Raw genomic sequence first — 23726 nt, 5'->3', positions numbered from 1 at the left:
ACCCGCGCGGCGCCGCCGCGCCCCCTGGCGGCTCGCGGCTGCACAACGCGCGGGCAGGCGAGGCCCGGCGCTGGCCGGGGGGGGGGGGGGGGGCGCATGCGCGCAAGCTGTCTTCCGCGAGGCGGGAAGCTCCTCGGCCGTTTAACTGATAGTGATCGACCGTTTCTATGTCAGAGCCGTTTCTCGGCCCCCCCCCCCCTTCCCTCCGCCTCAGTGCGCGTTCGTTGTGAGCGCTTCCGCCCGGGTTTTGGTAGTGTGAACGGGTAATTCGTGGGCGGCTCGTGGTGGTCGATGCGTCGGTGGTGGCGTGCGCACCTGCGAAACGGTGTGTTTGTGGGAGCACCTGTGTTGGCAGGGGAGGCCTTTGTCGGGGTTCTAATTATACGTTGCACAGAGGGGGAGGTGGCTGCGTACTTGTAGGTTTTGAGTTTCCGTGAGGGATCTTAGACCTCATTGAGGCTGTGGTCTTAGTGGCACGGGTGGGAAAGGTGTGCGTGTTGATATTAAAAACAAATACACACACACACACACACACACACACACACATACGTATATATTTGTGTTTTCTCTTCCATGTAGTCAAAGATTCTCCGAGTAAAATTGGAAGAGTTATAGTACTTTAAAATAATTATTTAGTATTTTCTAAAAGTAAATCCATTTGTTGTGATAAATATTCTTGTGCCCTTGCTGCACAGAAAGATTTGTGTAAGGAGCCTTCATGGACAATCCTACAAGGAATTTTTTACTGCAAGAGCAATTTCCTTTACAATTTGCCTGCTCTTCAGGATCAGGAGTACAGTCCTTAGGTTGCAATGTGTTAGCTTCAAAGTCATCATTCCAGTTCTCAAATTTAAGCAGGCTTTATAATAGCACACATTAATTCTGATTATAAATGGCTTGACTAAATGCTAACAGAAATATATACCGTCAGCATATATAAGAAATCTTTCAAGTTTTGTCTGAAGGTAGTTCTTAAAATATTGCCAAGGGAAAAATCTCTAATGTTTACAGGTCAATTGTGATCTTTCCAATAATCATGAGCTGCCTATGACCAGACCTGCAACATCCTGTCACAGAACTCCAGTAACGGATTCCTCGGTGGATGAGGGGAAGTGGCCTCATAAATTCTCTGGAGCTTTATACTGTATGTTTAAACAGATTTGATTTTGTGGCCCCTAGTTTTGTGAATGCAGACAGTTTGGGTGATTTTTTATTTGAAGCTTCAGCCCCACGAAGGCAGGATCCCTTGGGAAGGGGTCACTGGATCCTCTGAGAATCTCCTTTTTCATTATGTATAAGATTAGTGGGTAGGTCCCCTTTGTTTTGGATAAAGGTTTGAAAATATGAACTGGAAATGTTAAAAAGGGCGTTATCAAGAATTTAAAGCTTCTTTCTGAGTTTGGGGGAGATAAGACTTTTGAAGGCTGTGAATTTGCAAGACTGTCCATTGTTTCATAAATGAGGCAGAATTGTTGCAGCAGTAAGACAAACAAAACTTTGCATTTTGTATATGTTAAGGACAAATAATTGAGGGGGACCAACATAACATTAGGATTTAATTTAAAATGCTTTCATTATGAGCTCGTAAAGAGCGTGAGCCATCATATGCAGGACTAGGAAGGTGAACTAACTTCTAACTACAAGGTTGATAGGCCTGTACCAGAACTCTTCAAAGGGTTTTAACGCTAACTTTCCAAAAGACATTAAGAGCGATATAGATTGTGAAAAAAAAAATTATTTTAGGGCTAGAGAAAATCCTGTCTAGTGTGAGATTTAAATAATTATTTGTTTAATTTATAATATAATATTATTGTATTATATTATATATTATTATTACATAATAATATATAATGTTTAATATAATAATAATTTGTTTAGCTTATTTCAAAAAGAAGATTAAGAAGGGACTTGATAGTGAAATTATACACTGAATGTATATAGTTTCAGGAGAAGAAAACATTTAAAGACACTAAAAAGACTTCAAGTCTTTTTAAAAGGTATGTTCATAACAAGGCCATGGAGTGGGCTGGGGGAGAATCTTTAGAAGGGAAAAAACCCCACATATTTTAAAAGATGAAAAGGTTACCTTTCAAAATTAATTCTTTTTTTAAAACCCTAAGTAGGATTTTTTTGGCTTATTCAGGAGCGTGGTTAGACATGCTAAAAATTGATACTGGATATTTTCTTCCCTTATTGGAAAGTCTGATTTATAGAACGTTATGAATTTGCTACTCAGTGACTTATGTTATCAGCTGGCTTTTCACAAAGTCTGATATTATTCTCTAGACTTTGGATAATAAAGAGGAGATTTTTCCTTTTTTTCATTAAACTAAGATTCAGTAGATAAAAACGGTACTTTTTGGAAAAGTGACAATTTCCATTGTTTCTGCGGGGCATTATATATGACTATACAGATCTTGTATTTCCAAATAAAACAGTGTATTGACATTTATTTTTCTTTGAAAATGCTTCCAAATACATTTGAGATTTTAATCCTTAACAAGGGTTCAATATTTCTTTTGGAGCTATATAAAGCTAGCGGTCTTCGCAGGGGTGGTTGGTGGAGCCTTCAGAAACTAACTACATACCTTCAGATGCTCCAGCACTGTGAAGATATTAGGAGACTTCTAAGCTTAACTTTTGCTGAATTTAGTGATAGCAATTACAACTCAATCATGAAGTTATCTTATACAGTTCTCTGAAATTGTCTCATCGGGTTTATGTGCAGTGGTGCAACCAGAAAAGCCCAACAAAACATTGTTCATGGTCAGGAAGGGTATTGAGAACAAGATGGAGTCATCTGCTGTATAAAACTATATAAAACACTGGTGCAGCCTCAGCTTGAGTGCTGTGATCAGTTCTTGTCTTCACAGCTCAAGAAGGATGTAGCAGAGTTAGAGAAGGCACAGAGAAGAGATGGAGCTGCTGCCTTACAGGGAGAGCTATAAAGGCTGGGACTGTTCAGTTTGGAGAAAGGGGAGGTGTGGGGAGAGATATGATCGTGACTTAGAAAATCACGAACAATGAAAAGTTGTTGTTAGCCAAATCCTGCCCTATGAGAACAAGGAAGCACTTGAAAGAAGTTGAAGATTATTTTCAAGACATATAAAGTATACCTCTGCAAAGGAGGACGTATACTAGAACGTATTGCCCCTAGAGGCAGGGGATGCAAACGATATCTGTTGGTTCAGGAAGGAGTTATTCAAATTGATTTCAAACAGGAGGGTGAGTGGACACTGAAGGAAATAGGCAGGATGTACCTTCTGGCATCCTTAAGACAAAGGTGGATGCAGAGGAAGTACCAGAAGGTGGCTAGGCTAATGAGCTCTCCTTAAGTAGCATCTCCTTTCCCTGCCATAGGAGTCAAAATAGAGAGGTGGATGCACCACTGTTCTGACTCTTTAGAGCATTTCTGTTAATTTCTGTCTAAATGCTTGACTGCAGAGATGGTGAGAGATCTGTGATAGCCTGTTTTGCATATATGAAGCTCGCACCCTGTGAATACTGAAGTTATCCATCACTTTGTAGTCTCGTGTAAGCCTTTGCAAAATCAGGGTCCAAGGCCTTTTTACTAGTACTGGAAGCAGGTTCTCATACGAAGTCAGGTGTATTTTAGTGGAGTTCGATATGTGACCTGCTCACTTAGAACAAATTAACCTGCAATCTGTACATTGGTTTGACATATTTGGAAATGAAAGCCATTATGAAGACTTTCTTTCTTAAAAAACAAACAAAAACTCTCTCCCGTGCCCCAATAACTACTAAAAGGTATGATAGACATTTGGAATGCAGTCTGCATCTTACAGTATTGGAATAAATTTGTGCATTATTTAAAAAAATTGCTTGGCTGAAAATTTAGCTGGCTGTTTTTTGCCGTATTTTTCCTACAAAAATCTGAACTTAACACCATCTACTTCTTCAATGCTCTTTTAAGAAATCTACTCAGTATTGCCAACTCAAAGGACTAAGATTACTTTAATCGCAGCTTAGATAATGAATTGCTCTAAAATTAAGATGTGCAAATTTGCCTATTTGAAGCCTTGCAGTTCATGCTTTCAAATAACTGCAATCACAAAAGCATTAGGTTTCGTGACTTTCCATAGAAAGTTAACACTTAACATTACAAAAGACCGTTTCTTCCAAAAGCAGAAACTTCTTTCCTTGGTATCCTCAGATATAAACCATCAACAGTCTCATATATGGTGCCAGTGCTGCAGCCAGGAGAAGCATACTGTGGTGACAGCTCTCACAAGCTGCAACAGGCACTCGGGGGTGTTCGAACAGGCTTATATAGGGAAGCTGCTTGATAGGGGACCTGCTGAGAGTGGTAGGAAGCCTCACCTCAAAGCAGCAAACACCTGTGCCCAGCATCCGTTTGCAGTGAGGGCAGCACTCGGGGCAGAAGTGGTGGGTGCGAGGGCATTTGTGAACAGGGTGAACATCGATGGGGAGGTGTTTGGGTGGGCTTGTAATTTGGCAAGAAAGGGCCTGCAGTGGTAGTGGGGAGTGGTGGGGCAGTTGGCAAGGCAGGGTGCGAGTAGTGGGCCCGGGGTGCAGCTGGTGCTTGCAGTCTGCGCGGCAATTTCAGGCTCTGCTTCTTCCACTTCTGGGATCTTTGGATGCAGGCTACTGCTGGGGAAGGCTGACTTCTGATTTGGGAGCCTCAGGCATCCACTCAGCTGGTCACTGACTGTGGCAGCCGGGCAGGTCGCAGGGTGCAGCTGCCAGAAGTGGCACGTGGCACTGAAGGGTGCCAGGAATACGGCTGGGAACGCTGCTGAAGGTAGGGCGGGAGTCACCGAGGGCGATGATGCGCCACAGAGCATGGCCATAAGAGACATAAGGAAAGAGACGTGTCCACAAGACATAGGGAAAAGCCGTTTCCCGTGAGGCCAGCCAAGCAGCGAGCAGGCGCCCAGAGAGGCTGTGCCGCTCCGTCCGCGGGGGCTTTCCGCACCTTGCGCGGACCCCGTCGGTGAGCGGGAGGCCGGGCTGGAGACCTCCCTTCCACCGGCCTTGTCCCGTGGTCCCGCGAGCAGCGCGCTGCTCGGGCCCAGCGCCCGGGCGCCGTTACGGCCGTTGCCGCGGCCGGGCAGGGCGGTGGCGGCGGCGGCCCCGGCGCCCAGCAGTAGGCGGCGCTGTGGCGGGCGGCCGCGCTGCTGCCGCTGGCGGCGCCGCGCCGGCCGGGGGCGAGCGGGCGCTTCCCGCGCGGGCCGTTGGGGCCGTTAGGCGCCGCGGCGGGAGGCGGGCCGGCATGGCGGGAGCGTTGCTGCTGGAGATCAGGCGGAGGACGCAGAGCGCGCTGCTGGTTATCGGGTACTGCCGGGGCGCCGCTGCCGCGGGGGGGGAGGAGCGGGACGGGCGCGGCCTTTCCAGCTCCTTATTCCTCAGTGGGGGAAAACCCAGGTAATATACGTGCGTACCCCCCGCTCTTCCGTAAGTGGGAGCAGCCTGGAGAGGGTGCTGCCTAGGAGCAGCGGTTTGTTCCTCGAGGTTTGTTCCCCCTGGCTGGGGGCGGCCGTCTGGCTGCAGCTGCCGTCGCGTTGTTACCACATGCGCTTAGCTGGCGTGATGTGGGAATACAGCCGTCTGAAGCTGCGCCTAGCGATATGCTACCGTGTTCTTTTTTTTTTTTTTCCCTGAAAAAAGATCATCGTCAGTAAACCGCAGCTGGTGGAAAGACGGGAGCGAGTTACTGAACGGAGGGAGTGAATGAGCTTTGTTAGATGTATGGCTAGTCACACACGCTTAGCCTAGCATACCAGTTGGGACATCAGTAAGCATGTGTTGTGCATGATGCATTAATATTTGTTTTGAGTCTATAATCGTTTCTCTGTTCTTTTGCTCAACTCACCGTTGCATGAACCGCAATGTAACTTCTGTGCCTTAAAGCTGAAGCTATTCTGGATGATTTTGATGTGTATGACTTAGCCAACACTATACATATAAAGTAACTCAGGGTGACAGTGCCTCTCAGAAATAAATCTGTATTTTCCGTTTCTAGGGAAGCAAACCTCAGGAGCTTACCGGTGGATATTTCAATAACGGCAGCCTCTCTAGAAGTGAGAAGCGGAGAGGCCTGCACAGCGGTGACGCTCCCGGCAGAGGTCAGGGTTGCCCCGTCCTCCTGCCGCGGGCTGCGGTACCTGCCGGGCGATGGGCTGCACCTGAGGCTGCAGGTGCACACTGGCTCCGACACGAGTAAGGCTGAATGGGGGCTGGTGCTATGTTTTGTTTTAATGCTATCTAGTAAACTCTTCTGAGGCAAGGAAAGTCTAGTCCATTGTTTAAGAAAGGCTACTTTGAGTAGGGCAGTCTGAAACGTCAGAGACTTCATAATTTACATTCTGCAATAGAAAAAACTGGATGGAGTTCATGGTGTGCATCAGGCATACGCTCTTACTTTTTCTGAAAGCTTCTCTTCAGCTTTGAACTGAAAATTTAAACAGAAGCAGATTCATGCTACTCCTAGTAAAATTCAGCAACAGACAAGCAAATTTTGCTTGTCTGTTCTAACAAGCAAAACTGAAAGAATGACACAATAAAAGGGAAGCACCATGGCTGAGTACGAGTGTTCTGTGTAGCTGCTTTTGATGCTCGCCCGTGCTTTTCCATAGGACTTTAAACTTTTTTCCCCCTCCTGTTTCATGTTTGGTATAACCTTAGCATTGGATTGCCTTATTTGTTAACTTTAGGTATTTTATATTAATATGGAGAACTAGTCTTTTGCATTCTGGAACCTTTTTAAGTACTTTCGTTTCTAAGTGCAGCCTAAATCTTAAATTCCAAAAGCCTGTGCTGGAAATGTACTATTCTTACGTTTCAGAAAGTGGACAGTGCCAAACTTCTTCATATGTAGAGGTAGGCAGACAGTTCTATTTTTCTTCCACCTAATATTATTCAATGTTTTGTGGAGGTTTCTCCATTTCCTTCTTTAATTGGGAAAAGTTGCCTTGAGCTGGCTTTTGTGAGACTGTTTTCACTTTGATGGCCTGTAGAGGGTATTGTTTGCTTGCTTTTCCTTGAGTGGCACCATAGTGGCTGTAGATCTTACATGGCTGAAAATTTAAGACTAGTGCTCCTTTTTTTTTTTTTTTTTTTTTTTTCCCTTTTTACTTCTATTCTGTGTTACATGTTGGGATGTACCATGCAGAGATGCTGATTAGCAGAACTATTATTACAAATTATTATTAAAAATACTATTACAAAAGACTAGTGTTGAATTTTAGTTTAGGCAGTCCTGTGATGAGTTCAGTAGCCCCTTCAGTTGGGGGAATTTGCAGCATTAAAGTAATTATTCACATATACAATTCCTGTTCAGCAATACTGGGCCTGAGATGGAAGTGGCGAATTTTTCTTGAATGTAACGGCTTGTTTCTACAATTAATTAAGATTGTGTTTAAAATCTTGGCATTTTGCTTTGTTTGTCAGATTCTTATCTTTTTTGGTTTGAGGTATTTGAAAGGATTTTTATGTATGAATGAGAAAAAATTTTGCACAGCTCAAAGTTTAGTATGTCCTCTTCTATCTCTAGAATTGGTTTCTCCTTTGAGTGAAAGGCTGAAACCCCAGAAGAGTTATGTCTTTTACTGTCAGTCCTGTGGTGACATCATAATAAAAGAACGGTAAGTACTGCAATGTCTTCTATTTATAGCAGTAAATGCCATAGTGATTGCTATTCATGTTATTTTGTGTGCTTAGAAGGCTAAAACGTATTTATTTTAAAAATAATAGATGAGAACAATTTTGAAGCACACAGATGACTAAAATCAAAACTACTTGAAACAGTTTTTCACTATTTACTCATTTACTTCTTGATGTAATTCCAGCTGGAAAGTAGAAGTAGCTTACAAAGAGAGTTTGGTACAGTGCTTAGAGCATGGCTCTGGAAGTTGGGAAATGTAGATTTTTTTTTTTTTTTTTCCTTCTGGTCCTCTGCCTTGAGTGATGCGTTTCTTTCTGTGGTTGTGCTTCCCATGTATAAAACGAAGATGATGATCCTTTGCTCATTTCTGCCTTGAAATCTGTGGCTTTTTATTCATATAGCAACTCTTTGCACTCCTATTGGCTTATTTTTTTGCTGTACAAACAAGAAGTTGTAATATTTTGGACTGGAAATACTGCAAATGAAATGTTCAAGTCAGGCATTTTTAGTTTTTATAATTTTAAAAAATACTCATAGTCCATTAGTGTCTTTAACGTTATCTTTGTTATGTTGAAGGGAGTAAAACTGGAAAACTGAGCCTAAACTTCTTTCTTCTTCTGCAGTTCAGGGATCCTTCTCAGGTCTGCTCGTTCTCCCATAAATTCTCCTCAGTCAGCATACTGTAGTCACAGAGTAGCGGGTCGGAAAAGGGGTACTGGGAACATCTCTCTTCTATCTTTTAAGCAAAGCCAAGCTCTGGACAATTCAGGGTTATTGGATTTGGGAAGTACGAGAGTTATATCTTAACCGTGTGACTCAGCGTTATGTCTGTTCCTGACGAAGTTTACAGATTGCATGAGAATTTTAATACAAAACTACTGCGTTGCCTAGCTCTTGTGGTGAGCATTTTTGACAACGTCAGCTAGATGTATACAAATTTTTGGAGACACACTTGCAGCCTTTTATGATCTGTGTCACTCCTAATATGCAAAATGGTAATACCAGTGTAATATAGTCTTTAGACTGCTGCTGTTTTCTTATCGTCCATATGGATTTATGGCTCTCTGTAATGCAAATGAATGATGATTGACTGGCTCTCTATTATGAAATGTCTCATCAGAAGGTCTTGCAGTAACTGATTTTATTTTGATATATTTGTAGAATAACAAAACTTCTAATTTCTAGTAAATAACGTTTGCTTTCAAAAGATATCGGACCATTTGGATTTATGTTTCTCTGAGCAGGCATTTTCCTAAATTTCAGTGCACCAAATTCATGTGCACGGAGGTGTCATCTTTTGGCTCTGCAGCCTGCAACGTGACGCGGTTGGAATTTTACTTTAAACGAAAAAGAAAGCATGTTAATGGCTTTCTCCTTGGCATTTCTCCTTGCAGGGAATCTCTCAACCTCTTGGATGTTATTGCTAAAAAAAAATACTGGCTGAGATAAGGGTAGAAGAATGGAGCTACCAGTATATCCAGCACCTTCCATTCCATCACTGGTGTTTTCAAAAGAAAGACAGTGGCGTAGTCACTACTTTTAGAAACAACAGAATTTTTGTGTAGGTCTTTGGTAGGATCCTAGAGATAAGGATTATGCTAATGACAGCATAGGTAATGGGATAGGAAGGGAAGTTGCAAATGTGTGAGGGAAGTTGCAAATGTGTGAGGAAAGCTTAATAAAGTATGAATTACTTGGAGAGGGTCTGTAATAAGGACAATCTGAGCTAGAAAATTCTACCTTTGAGGAAACGATTGAAACAGGTGGGATTTACTTTAAAGAAGACAGTGTGGAGGAGCCATGAGAGTCTTTCAATATGTAAGAAGTTGCTGCAAAGGTGGTGCTAATTGTCTTCCATCAAAGCAAGAAGAATTTAGTGTAAAAATGAAAACAACATTATTCTGATGCTTTTTTTTTTTATTGTTAGAAATTGCTTGGGAAGGCTGTGGAATCTGTACCGTTGCAGTTTTTAAGAATAGATTAGAGAAATATGTCAGAAATGGCTTAAGTCGACCCGCCTTGAGGCAAGTAAATAAACTAGATGAGATTTTTCAGCTCTGTTTTATGTGATTTTTTTTTTTTTTATACCTTTTCTGAGGTTCACTGGTTTAGTCTGTTTCCTTCCATGATGTTGATAGCTCTTAAGAGGTTACAGTTACGCTCTCTGCTTCTTCCACATTACTCACGTTAGAGAAGGTATTGGACTTTCTTTTTCTTCTATGATTTAAATGCTGCAAAGAACTTGGGATACTTTCTTTTTCTCTTTCCAATTATGTTGCCTAAGTGTAGCTTATACATAAAATGTTTCCTTAAGACTTTATTCCTGTCACGCGGAAGTTCTTGGAGGGCTGAATGTCATGGAAATTAATTTTCATGAATTGGCTCTTAAGAAGTAACCCTTTTCATTAGTCCAAAACCGCAGAATTGTTACTACGTAAGTATTCTATTGGAAAACTAATTGCAGAGGAAGTCTTCTAATTACACTTTTGATACAGAAATAGCTTTAGGCACGACAATTACTGTCGAGCCAGGCTTTTCATGTTTTAGTAATAAATAAATAGGAGTGCTATTAAAGAAATGCAGTTGGGTCTTTTTTTCTTCCGACTTTTCTCTGACGGAACAAAAAGGGTTATATATTTAGAAGTCTGCCTGTTTATTTCCAGTTTGGAGGATTTTTTCAATAGATAGGATGATATTAGTGGGTTCTTGGTTATTAGTAAGTAATGATGCTAAGGACTGATATTTCTAATCCAGCCCTAAAAGGATCTCTATGGTCAAGTCTGTACCTTAGCATGGAATTCCACCTAAGAATTAGAACCTTATGGCAGGTCTCTTCTAAGCTATTGCCTGACTTTTAGCTTGTTAAAGTTAAGCTAGTCATCTAGGCCCTTTAGGGTCTGTCTGGAAACAAGAGAACCGTCTCCAGAGGGAGATTCAGCCTGACTATGTTAGACACTTCCAGAAGGCGAGGGTGTCTCTGAAGTGTCCCATCCTAAAGTAATTGTCTGTCTCTGACTGAAGTTAGCCTAGATGGCTATCTTAAAGTAGAAATCCAACTGTTATTAGGGGCTAGTTTGAAGAGGTGAGTCCCATTATTAGCTAGGTTTTATTGTTGCATTTAGTTACCTTAATGAGCCAGCACTCGGTAAGCTTTTTTTTATTTTCCTGGAAAACTAAACTTGTATTAGTGTTACGTTCTTCCAAGACAGGTTGTGATCCAGAATATGGCGTCCCACCCCTAGATAGTCAACAGCTAAAATATAATGGAGATGCTGTATTTGCTGTACAGCTTAGAGGTAGGAACCTATTTAGGAACTTCCCAATGAATGTAGCAACTGCTTTTATTTGTCAAGGATTCAAGATTTTGCTGCAATCCAAAGAGGTACTTTAGACTCTGAAGGTAAAGGAAGAGTAGCATAAAGAAACTGGGCAGCACTGGCCTGCAGCTTAAGCCTGCGCTGCCTTTTTTTGTCCTGTATTTAACACTTGAAAAAGTATTACTAGGCAATTGAGGCTTTTTTTCCTGCAATGTAAAGAGAAGCACATGGGAAGGGATTCTTTTTCAGTGTGACTGCAGGTGTTGGAACTAATTGTACAAAGCTATGAAGATAATCAGTCTTTAGACCAACGTCAGAATTAGGAGTCCACCGTAGCAGAGTCATGATAATTTCTCAGACAACATACAAGTCTGCAGAGAGTGAAGACTCTAATGGGTAGTGCCAAGGGGTGATCTGACTGGTAACAATAGCTGTTAAGAAGACCAGTTATTTTAACTGCTTCCAACTTTCATCTGCAGATGGGGCAAGCACAGTTCAAATTGTATTGTGGATCTAGAAAGAAGGAAGCTTCTGTAAAAGATTTTACTTTCACCCAGCAATACAAAAGGCACAAGAAACTACAGTACGAAGAGCTGGCATTTTCGGAAAATAATCATCTGTTAACTGCAAGAAATGGAGGGTGTCTAACTGTTGGCTCGGTGATTGTGAGATTATTTGCAAAGTATCAGCAAAAGCAAAGTTGAATTTGCAAGTTTTGAATAAGGAGCGTAATCAAGAAGCCATATGGAAAGGTTTCAGGCAACAGCAGAAGAAATAAGGGAACAATAGGAAAACATTCAAGGAAACTAGGAAGAGAGCACAGAGACAGAGACGCTGCAATGATCAGTTTGCCTAGAAAATTGTGTAAGGAGTGCCCACAGTTAAAGCTATTGTTTGTTGTTTTGGTGAAGGTGCAGAATTTCTTCGCAGTGTAACAGCTTTCTAGAAAACACAGATTAAAAGTATGTGGACAGGATCCTGGACCCACAGAATGGTTACAGAAACTCCAGGCGGGAAAGAATTGACCATTGATTCATTATAATGAACAGAATTGTATTTATATAGCCATATGTATTAAATTCTAGCTTTTGGAGCATACAATTTAAAATAGCGATTCCAAACCCCTGGCTTATTTATTTAAAAAAAAAAAAAAGTCCGACCCTGTGGTAACCAGAGAAAACAAGTTTAAAAAAAAAAACTGACACAGATGAAGAAGACAGTGTGGTATTGCCTACAGCAGCTTCCTTACTCCATACAGGAGTAAGGGATTTTGCTTTTTTTTGTTTTTTTGACTTTTGAAAGTTGGCTCTGAATCTAAATGAAGATTCCATTGGCTATTGTTGTGGGGTGGGGTTTTTTTGTTTTTTGAAATGAAGCTGTGCTGTGGCATTTTTGCCAGGATTTAACTTTGTTTCAAAGTCGGATCGTCTGATTTTAAGGGACTTCAAAAGACGTATTCTCCCTTGCAATAGCAGCAGTCTATTGATGTATCTGTTGTTTTTTATATGGATATTTGATGCAGGCGAACTTTACAAGTAGTAATAATAAAAATAATTGCAAAATGTCCATTGTTATGCTTTTCATGACTGACTAGGTCTGCTTTGTTTTTAACGTGATTCACTTCATGAGGGGGTTATGCCAAGTTCTACTCTATAATCATTGGAGATTCACCCCTGGGAAGTGCTTCATCACACTCTTGGTAGGAAACGCTGCCATTGCTTTGTGTAGAATTCATCCAAAGAAAGTTGACTTTTGGTCAGCCTTTGAAAAGAGAGTCACACACTTCCTTTTAGAGAAAATGCAGTGTGTGTGTGTGTATACGTATGTCTTTTTTTCTTGTAAGGAGTCCAGGCCCTCTGTTAGTATGTTAGAAAAGCATATAATATATTGAAATACTTTTTCTTCTTTCCTCTTAGGAAATTTCTCAGAGTTCTTCCTCTACCAGATGAGAACTGGAGTGCTTTAGTTGAAGAATGGTGTTGCCACCCTAACCCCTTTGCCGGAAGTGCATTGCACCCTCAGAAAGATGACTGTTTTCTTGGAGATGCATTTTTTCTGTTGAATTCAGGAAATGAGTCACACGTGCCAGGGTCTCCCTTGTACTGTGCAGAGGCTAGACATCGCACTTCTCAGAGTGCCTTCACCTTGGTAAAGTATTTTGTTTTAATAATTCTTAAGCAAATGAATTTGGCTTTTCCCTCCCCTCGCCCATGTAAAACATTTCTTTGTCACTGGCTTATTTTACTTACATGTATTGTAGGGGTGCTTTAAAGGTCATACAGAAGTATTGACAGTATCTGTCTTCAGTTATATGGAAGCCAGAAAATATTCTAAACTATGATTTAATTTTTCTAAAGAATGCACTATGGTCTTGATATTGACCTAGATATGGAAGAAGAAACTCTCCTTATAAACAGAATTAGAAAACATTTAGTGATAGAGTTCTAAAAACAGGTATTTCCTCTCCAAAAAATCCTAATGAAGGACGATGTTAATTAAAATAGAAACCACCAAAGGATAGTGGAACCAAGAGCAAGGGGAACTGGAGTAAAAACGCTTTTTCATTTCAAAGTATGACTGGATATGTAACTATAAACATGAGCAAAAGAAGGAGCGGTTTTTTTGTCTTCATAGCTTTAGAAAGACTTGTAAAAACCAGAACGTGATCTGGGTTCAAATGTGTGTCTCTCAAACTCTAGAATAAAACAAGGAAGGTGACTAAATAGTTTGACTACTCTCCACCTAGTGAAAGGGACCTGCCACCCCAAGTTGTAAACTTTTCACGTTGACTTTCCTGAAGTGTTCCAGGAGGACCTGAATCTATCACCTGAGTCACCAGGAGGATGGCTGTCTTTCAGCCTGGAAACAACAAAATTTATTATTATTGCACAGGAGGAAAACGTGTTTGTAGAGATACTGATGGATGGTGGGATGAAACTCATGAGGAAAGAAAATGCACTGCTTTCCCTTCTTGGATCTAACACCGGTATAAAAATCTTGACAGCAATCCTTCCTCCACCCCCAAAAGAAAATCCAGGAACTGGTCTTAGTTTACCAAATCTTGCATTTCCAAAAAGTGTTTTCTCTTAATGTGCTCCTTGTCTATATTTGCGCTGGTTGCGCTGGCAAAAGTTGAGCCTTCCAATGCCAATATTAAACCTAATTGTTGAAGTCCTTCAATAACTGTGGGAACAATTGCTACTTTGGCCATGTGCGTGACGACTGCGCAATGCACAGTTTGCCAACGCAAAACTTCTGATCCATTGGCAAGTAGCACCAGAGGTCCTAATTTGTGTCCGTTGCTACAATCTATCGTCACTGGGCATTTGTATTATCCCAAATTAAATGACCAGGATTCTAGCACTTCAACTAGTGGTGATGTGATGTGTACCAGGGACCCAACTGTTTGGGGAACAGTTCTGTCCTCATGTCTATAGCTTCAAGTCTTGCAGCTATGGTCTCTTTGGTTTCTTGTTCTACTGTTCTTTGAAAAGCAGAACTTGAAGAGGAAAAGAATTGATATTCTGAAGGAATATCAGTGTGGGAGAAATTGGTTAATCTGAGTTGACTCTGACATTTGGAGTTATTTCTTTTAAGTGCTCATAATAAAGAGGCTAAGCAGGAGCCACTGAGTTTCCAGGAGGACAATGCTGCTTGCATTGGTCCCAAAACTGAATTATCTGGCATCTCTGTAGTCTCAGAAGAGATCGTGGAACAATGGGAACAAAGACGGAAAGAGGTGTAGTACGAGATATAGTGTGTGAAATTCGTATTGCAGTACAAAGAGGGGAGCAGTCTGTCCAACGTACTTGGTAAATCAATCAAAGAGAATATTTGTTAGAGAAGGGTTGTTTTTGAGACAGAAACTTGATAAAAGATGTTACTGAGATGTGGGTCAAGCCAGGATAACAGAATTTTTGAATGAGGGAGGAGGCTGTTCTGTGTGAGAGGCCCATAAAAAATAGTTGTTCATTTTGATGGATTTTCTCGTGTGCTTCCTTAAAGTTGCCTTGAAGTTGAGATTTCTTTCTTTCCTTATGTCAAATCCTTTTTTTTCTGTGTCTTTCACACTTGCACTGAATTCTCACTTCTATGTTTGCCTATTTCCAGCATCACTCAGTTGCCAAGAAAATGAGCAAAACTATAAGATCAATCAGAAACTGGACTAATAAGGAAAAAAGTCTTCATACTGAAAAAGAAGATTCTTCTGTAATATGAGAGTAATAGAAAGTTGCAGTCAAAACAGATTGCTCTTGGCATAAATGTTCTCATTTTAGAGAATATTCTTGCAGTCTGCCCTGGTATGAAAGTTCGTTTTTAATTGCATTGCAGGTTTTTGGAAAGTATTTACCTATGACCAAAGTAGTAGCAGGAATGTACCAGAGATGCTTAAACAATCTTTTCCAACCTCCAGCGGGACCAAGACAGCATCCTTCCACTGCAAACATATTTCTCACATCTATTAGTCTTCCAGTGTAGCACAGTTTTTAAATGTCACGTGGTCTTGCAGCATCCTAATAGTATCTCTTGGGGAAAATATTTTCCCTGACAGCATATCAAGGATCTTTAGGAGTAGAAACAGAAAAACAATAGATTGGTGATCCACTTCCATCTGTAGATTGCCAGCAGCTGCAAGTTGTCAGATAAATATATTGATTTAATTAGTCTAGCTAAAACAATTGTCTTCTCTGTTGAAGCGTGATACAATGAGTTTGCAGTGGTTTTTAGGTACCGCACAGCGCAATTCCCAGCAACCACCTGTAACTGTAGTCAGAAAAGAGCATTCAAGTAGTAGCTTTCCAGGTAGGACTGTATGCTTGTATTATGCAGCATTTGCACCAATCTCAAATGCTGAGTATCACAAAGACCGGTCTCCATATCCTTGTTAAGCAAGTAGTTATACTGTATGTGCTAGAGAGGATTAACAGGGTAGGAGCTGGGAAACGGGATAGCTGTGTATATGTGAAACTGATGTTTTTTTGTCTGTGCCCTTATCTCTGAAAAAAGGGAGCTGTACTTCCAGCATAGCTTGTCAGTTCTCTGAAGCTTCAAAAGGGGCTGTGGGGCGCTCCCTCGGGGCTTTTTAGTTGATGGTTGTTAGTGAGGAGAGGAAAGATGCCATCAAAATCTTTCTAGCTTACGAGAAGGAGCATAGAGGCAGGACTTTCTGACAGAAGTTCAGATTCCACCTAGGACGCTTAGAGTTGTTTTGGAGCTAGACTGCTCCTTTCTATTTATTTTACTACTTGCATAGTACAGATCAGAGAACTTTGGTAGGTATTTCCAGCATCAAATCCATCACTTCTGTTTGAGCTGTAACGTGTCTTTTAGAAAGATGTCTGGTATTGATTTAATACTTCAAATGATGGAAACTTTACCACATTCCTTGGTAAGCTGTTTCAGTGGTTAATCATCCTGACTCTTAAAAAATGTGTCTGCCTTTCAGGCAGAGTTTGACTCATCACAGAATTCCAGTTGGATATTATTATGACACTTTTTGATAGCTCAAAGAATTCACCTGGACTCTGAAGAAAAGGATTAAATCACCTCTCTGTTATCTTCTTTTTAGATTAAAACGTTAAGAATTGCAACTCTGTCTCGCTTTTCTTCTCTAAGGTGTATTTTCTCGTCTCTATTTTCTTAGCTGTTTTTCAAACTTTTTCAAAATTTTTAGCATCCTTTAAAGGTAAGGTTTTGCAGTAATCATGTCACTAATTCTGAATGCAAAAGTCATATTCTCTGTTTATCCTTGCCTGTTATTCAGTCATTTCTGCATTCTGAGATTATATTTGCCCTTCGTTCTGTAGGAACTCATTAGTAACTCCTGTTTGGTTAGCTACCAACTTTCCCTGTCTTCCACGATGTATTCCTTTATTTTGTCATCACTGGCTATTTCTTTTGTTCCTGAATGTATGGTCTGGCATTTGGCTATATCTTAATGCATACGGTTAGACTAACTGTGCATTACATAGTGATTCAGACTTGTGTATATGACTCATCTGTCTCCCTTGTTTACAGCTCCTCTATCATTATGGCAGTAAGTACCTGGACTTGTCCGTAGAGTAACTGGAAAAAATTGGCCAAAGCTGCCTATTTGACTTGGGTATACTCTTTCATCGCAGGTCTAATCACAGACCACGTGTCCTTTGCGGGCCTCAGATTAGAATCAACCAAATAACGCTGCGTTATTTGATGTTGACAAGGGTAACTATGCTTGGAAGTCGGCGTAATCTGAAAGGTCATAATCCAGGTTCTGAAGACAACCTGTGATAGGGAGATACCTTAAAACTTCCTTTATTAGATGAAAAGTGTATCTGGCATAGGTAAGACTATTGCATTTACTTCATGCAGCTCAGAAACCTCTGTAAAATAGATTTGTGATATTTATTTATTTATTTTGTAGCGTGGCAGGCAACAGGGGGCACCATTTTGTGCTCTGGACATCAGTTGCATAGAGTTGTCTCCCATCACGCATTTTAAAATTTGAACGCTGAGGAGTATGATGGTTATGATGAGCAAAGACTGTGCTCCTTGAGGAGCATGTGTATGTTCACTCCAGTTGGAATCAGTGGGAACAGTGGCCATCTTTTCCAAAGGTTATGGAAAAAGGTAAATGCAAAAAATTTCCCCTCCCAAAGGAGTCTAATTCATGCTAAATTTAGATACTGGTTTTTTTTAGGCATATGCTGCATTATGATTTGATAGTGACTTGCTTTGATTTTTACTGAATCTATCCATAGCTTTTTTTACTACGCATGGGTAATTTTGTGCGCTGTATACCAAATGAACAATTTTAAAGGCGATTGTACAAAGTTCACAATCAGAAATCTAATTTAGGTGTCTTCTCATTACATTTCCAGGATTTCTAGCCCCAGAAGGGTTTACAGACTCAGGGGCATCATTGCATTTGTGTACACGCATTGCTTGCAGACCAGAGCTACGCCTATAATGTAGCTACGTTAGCGGTATACGGGCTTCATGCAGCCTAATAGTCCCGCATATAATAGTCCCACAGTTTGGGAGATACACGTTGGATTAAAGTAGGATTATTGTGCTTGCTTGTAGCTTTATGCTAATATTGAATTTTAATCTGAGTACTGGAATTAATATGCTGTGTTAGGTCAGCTCACAGGTTCCTCCAGCCCCAATGAAACCTTTTTCAATGGGCAGTAACAGACGCTCCTAGGAAGGAGCATAGGAGTAAAGCATGTATTGAGTGATGTTTCTGCCAGTGTAGAGGCTTCTTGAACTGGAATATTTTTTTTTTTAAGTGAACCTTTGAACCCTTCCCCCTGCCCCCACCCCGAAGTTCCAAAGACTTTTTGAACCTGTTCAGGCTTTGAACCTGTTCATAGCTTTCAGCACGAACAGTACTTTCCTGCAGTGAGTACCAAACTATATTGCGCATTGTGTGAAACGACACTACCTCTTACGTTACCCTTCGTTCGATTAAAACCAAGTTGTTGATTTGATTGCGTGAGTTGTGAAAGTAAATAGTTGTTCCCTGTTCAGCTTTTCCTTAACGTTTGTGATTTTGTAGCTCAGTGACACCCCCTCCATTTTTCTGTATTTCAGGCTTTCTCCTTTTGTGTTTAGCTTTTCCACATGAGGAAACTGTTCTGCACCTTATTTATTCATATTCTTTGTCTATAGCTTTTGCTGTTTCTGCTTGAGTGGAGGGAGGGGAGGTTGTTCAAGAACTGAACCACCATGTCTTCCTTAGCCCTTTTCTGGTAGTTCTAAGTACTCTGTGGACCTTTTTTGTTCTCTGCTGATCTGATATTCTTAAAACTTGTCCACAGGGACTAGAACTCTTATTGAGTGGTGGTAGTTACACTGAAGTGTAATAATTTGTATGTATACTTAGGAATATTTCTTATGTGCATTATTTTGCCTTTATCAGAACTAATTTTCTTCTGTCATTTTATCTCCCAGTCACTCAGTGTTTTGAGATTCTTCTGTTACCTGTTCCAGGTTGTGTTGCATGATTAGTATATATTGCCAGATTTTAAAAATAATGCAAAAGTTGTAAGCAAGTCAATAGTGTAGAGGACTTAAATAGTCAAGGCAAATCTCTCTATATGTAAACATAAAGAGAACAGAATAAAGTACAAAGTTCAATATATACTCTGGAGACTGTGTTAAAATTATACATTCCTTTTCCGGAGTAGCTGAGCAACATTTAAATGACACTTCTCTGTCCTACAGAAATCAAAGGAAAATACCAGAGTAATCTGTAAGCGCTGCAAGACAACGCTGGGAGAAACAGTATCATCAGGTATGGGATATACAAACCAAACTAGACTCGACTGCCTCGGCTACTGAGCGCTGGAGGTTAAAAACTCTGGAGGAAAATAGTTTATGAGTAAGATAAGGAGCTGATTCCTGCATATTTGTCTCATTCCCTTCTGGAATAGATGAGATTTTTGTTTCTGCTATCAGAACTTGAAAGTGACTTTGTGCAGGAACTTTCCTCATGTTTCTGTGGCATATTTGGCTATTTCCAAAGCTTTGGAAGACCAACAGCATAATTCCAGTTTATTAGGAATTCTAGTAAAAGAGATGATCTGAGAAATTACAGGTAGTTTCACATGGTGTCAGTCCTGTAGAATAATGGAACAGTTAATCCAGGACTTGATCAACAAAAAACTACAAGCTAAAGATATCATTAAGAGCAGCCAGCCTGGTTTCATGTAAAGTAAGCCTTGTCAAAGCATGTTATCTCTCGTTATCATGCGATGATGAGATTATTAGATTATTGATTTAATAGCTGTATTGAATCTGAAGTAGTTTAAAAATGAGTCTTGATGGTTTTTAAAATGTAGTTATTAACAGGAGAGTATCAGTGATAAGAGTTATTAGCAGGGATTTTCCTTTCGTTTTCCCTCTACTCCACTGCTCCAGTGTGAGGTCCAGTTCAGAGATCTGGAGGATATAAAATCTTTGCAGAAAATGCAAAGCCTGTTTAAGAAATAAATCACAAACAGGCAGAAGCAGTTGAAGTTGGATCAGGGTGGTAAAGCCATGGAGGTCCGGTTTGGTGCTGGAAATTCCCTTGGAGGCTATTTCTCCCTCAACTCTTATCTCCACACGCTCTCACCTTCCCCTCCCCCCTCCACCACAAAATCTCACCTTTTATCACTCTGTAAGCAATTCATCTCCTCAATTCCCAGTGCCCTTGCAGCAGCACCACTAATTCTTCAAGGTAACAGCTGGAGAGCTAGCATGAGTGAACTAGCTGCTGCTGCTGCTTTTCCTCCTTTCTCCCAGGACTGGGCACAGCATGGAGCAGACTAAAATTAAATTTTAAAGTGGAACATTATTTCTTAGCAGTGAGAGTAATTAAAAAGTGAAATACTTGTCTGGAGAGGAGGTGGGTTTGCCAGACCTTTGAAATCTTTAAAACAGTATTTGGTGTATTTGTGAAAAAGCTTACTTTCATCTAGTTTCAGTGGGCTGTGTGCGTGGACAGAAATCGGACAAGACAATCCCTTCAGCCCTTCAATTTTATGGAATTGATGAATCTTTCCTGTTGTCCACATGTTAAGACTTAGTGAATGAATTTGTTTTTCTATCTGCTTAATCTGCTGTACTGTTTGCTCTCTGGTTAGGCTGTATTTATTAGCATAAACTCAGAGCTTCAATATGATCATCTTTGACTTGAATTTACTGATAGGGATTAAATTGTGAACTCAAGCACTTACGCTTAGTTTTAAAGGCTGTCCTAGTGGAGCTTTTTGGGAACATTTACATTGAAGCTTGGAATGTATACTTTGTATATTAGTGTTGAGTTAGTGCAATTTTTGGAGAAGTTCTCTTCTGTTCTTTGAGCAAAGAAGAAAATTAGTCTTCTGCCTGAGCTGTTATTAAAACTGTCTCTTGTGATTCACTGCAGAATTACTGAGCGGCACAGGGTAGTAAAACACTTATGTGAGCTATGCTGATTTCAGTCTTTTAGGAAAGTTCTTTCAATTTGTCTTTGAGGTAGGGCTTGACAGTAACACATAATGGGTAAGAGTTAATTGGCACCAGCAAACATGTTAACAAATAAAATATTTCAGTCAAAGTATTTTGATTCTTGCTTACTTTGTTTCAAGGTGATTGTTCCTAGTGTTAAACAAAGATCAATACGAATGGCAAATTGCTGATCGTGTAATTAACTCAGAGCAGTTTTCTTCTGGCGATGCGTGCTTTCTGTTATCGCTTGCCCAGCATCTCTTCCCACAAACCAAGACAGAAACTTGACCATCTGCTGCATCTCTTTAACTGAGTGCTGAACAAAAGTTTAATTAGTATGGTGAAATGGTGACTTAGTCTACTCTAAAAGATCGGTTCTTCTGCTGTACTTTAAAAATCTAACATTTATGTCGTTTCAGAGACCACTAAGTATTATGTCACTGAGGTGATCATTCGACCATCCAAGGAAAGTTTCAACACAATATCAAGGTAAAAAATAAAAATGAAAAAATAATTTAGTGAGGTTTAGATTTCAGAAGGATTCTAGAAATATGGTAAAAAAAATTTTTTTTTGAATAATTAAGTATAATAAAATGCTATTAAGCTTATGTAGTTATCACAGAATCACAAATCACAACACGAGTGAATTCAGACTACATTTGCACAATTTCATTTGCTTGTGTGTTTATGTGGATATAACACGGAAAGAGGTTACAAATCGCTTGTTGCAAAGTGTCTGAGTATTCCGACACTAAGCCAAAAAATAATTACTAATTTTGAATTATTTAAATCAAAATTTAAATTTTGATTTCTGGTAACTAATTATGCAAATGAAAGGTTACACTACTTAAGTAAAGCTTGACACTTTTTCTTGGAAGTGAGTTTTTTGCATTTTGAAGTAATCCAGTTTGAAGTTGTGACTAACCTGAAACAGAACTTGATCTAGCTATGTTGTATCACGTACTATGCATTAGTTACAGTTTTTCCCTTTTGCAAACTGTATTTGAGATATGGGCCATCGTTTTGAACCTTGTTGTGTTCATATACATAAAATACAGCAAGGAAAAGCTGTTATTCCACTTTTGACATTTGGCGTCAAAATAAAGGATGTGGGGCAGTGTAGACTGCTGAACTATTCAGAGCCCCTATTGCAGGAAAGGGGAGGTGCTCTGGTTTGAGGGCAGACAAAAACAAAGAAGAAAGCTCTACCTCTATAAAAATAGTTGTAGTATGTGGTGGAACGGACTATATGGTGTTGCTCAGATATTGTGCTTGATTGGCATGGGTGACTTTGCCCATGTAGCTGTTATCAAAACATATAATACATGGTTTATTCTTCAACAGGTCTCAGTTCATACAGAGCACGATAGCTCAGTGTCTTGTGGAATTTTCCCGTGCTAAAAGCACATTCAGATTCAGCATAAAAGGGGATGATGGAAAAGTGTATATTTTGGTAAGCTTTTATTTTGAAGAAATGTAATGTATGAATCCCAGCTTCCAAAACGTATTATTTATGCTATGCATGATTCTATGGATAAGAACATTAATAACATAAATTCTTGTATCTAAGCAGTTCTGAAGAGTTCATTTCAAGGAAGAAACTTCTTCCCTGTTTTTTAATCTAAGTAGTTGTACATGCAGAAACCTTTTCTATTTATATAGTTATGAAAGTACTATAGAAATGCCACAAGCAGCACAGAAACAACAGTGTTTTCTGCTCATACAGTACTGAAAGATTAAGGTTTTGGCCTGTATAATACGGGTCCCAACTACTTGTTCCAGTGCTTCTTATCTGTAATTGCTGAAGTCCATCGAATTGTATAGTACTTTTCACAAATATTGTCTTAAATCAGCAGAGTTTACAAATACAGGCAATACATTGCACTGCAAAGTGAAGTGCAAACAAAAACAAAATTGCCAATTATACTTAATGTTCTAATGCTGTTAGATTTCACAGAATCATTTAGGTTGGAAGGGACCTCTGGAGATCATCTAGTCCAACCTCCCTGCTCAAGCAGGGTCCTCTAGAGCACCATTGCGCAGGCTCGCGTCCAGGCGAGTTTTGAATATCTCCAGGGAAGGACACTCCACTGCCTCTCTGGGCAACCTGTTCCAGTGCTCCGTCACCCGCACAGTGAAGAAGTTTTTCCTCAGGTTCAGATGGAACTGCCTGTGGTTCAATTTCTGCCCGTTGCCTCTTGTCCTGTCGCTGGGCACCACGGAGAAGAGGCTGGCCTCATCCTCTCGACACCCCCCCCCCCTTCAGATACTTGTAAACATTGATGAGATCCCCTCTCAGTCTTCTCTTCTGCAGGCTGAACAGGCCCAGCTCTCTCAGCCTTTCTTCAGAGGAGAGATGCTCCAGGCCCCTCATCGTGTTGGTAGCCCTCCACTAGACTCTCTCCAGGACTGCCATGTCTCTCTTGTACTGGGGAGCCCAGACCTGGACCCAGTACTCCAGGTGAGGCCTCCCCAGGGCTGAGCGGAGGGGCAGGATCACCTCCCTCCACCTGCTGGCAACACTCTGCCTCATGCAGCCCAGGATCCCATTGGCCTTCTTGGCCACAAGGGCACACTGCTGCCTCATGCTTAACTTGTTGTCCACCAGCACTCCCAGGTCCTTCTCGGCAGAGCTGCTTTCCAGCAGGTCAACCCCCAGCCTGTCCTGCTGCATGGGATTATTCCTGCCTAGGTGCAGGACCTTGCACTTGCCTTTGTTGAACTTCAGGAGGTTCCTCTCCGCCCAGCTCTCCAGCCTGTCCAGGTCCCTCTGAAGGGCAGCACAGTCTTCTGGTGTGTCAGCCACT

General features: G+C 40.7%; 1 protein-coding gene across 5 annotated transcripts in view; it reads left to right on the top strand.

Moving 5' to 3' along the window:
• Nucleotides 1–5152: 5152 nt before the first annotated feature.
• UBE3D (ubiquitin protein ligase E3D) overlaps nucleotides 5153–23726 on the top strand; it is a 94997-nt gene continuing 76423 nt past the window's right edge. For 3 of the 5 annotated variants that reach the window (XR_011140123.1, XM_068937656.1, XM_068937659.1), the window contains exons 1-7: nucleotides 5187–5316; nucleotides 6005–6201; nucleotides 7535–7625; nucleotides 12879–13110; nucleotides 19171–19240; nucleotides 21339–21408; nucleotides 22264–22372. Coding sequence is in view for 4 of the 5 variants with exons in the window: in XM_068937656.1 (XP_068793757.1) it covers nucleotides 5255–5316; nucleotides 6005–6201; nucleotides 7535–7625; nucleotides 12879–13110; nucleotides 19171–19240; nucleotides 21339–21408; nucleotides 22264–22372 (831 nt within the window). In the remaining variant the exon portion in view is untranslated. Of the gene's footprint in view, nucleotides 5317–6004; nucleotides 6202–7534; nucleotides 7626–12878; nucleotides 13111–19170; nucleotides 19241–21338; nucleotides 21409–22263; nucleotides 22373–23726 lie in introns of all 5 variants that reach the window. The other 2 variants (XM_068937658.1, XM_068937660.1) reach the window with 2 other exon arrangements.

Source organism: Struthio camelus, chromosome 3 (assembly GCF_040807025.1).
Source record: "Struthio camelus isolate bStrCam1 chromosome 3, bStrCam1.hap1, whole genome shotgun sequence".
NCBI lineage: Eukaryota > Metazoa > Chordata > Aves > Struthioniformes > Struthionidae > Struthio > Struthio camelus.
The sequence above is the reverse complement of the archived record's forward strand: the minus strand, read 5'-3'. Positions and strand labels throughout refer to the sequence as shown.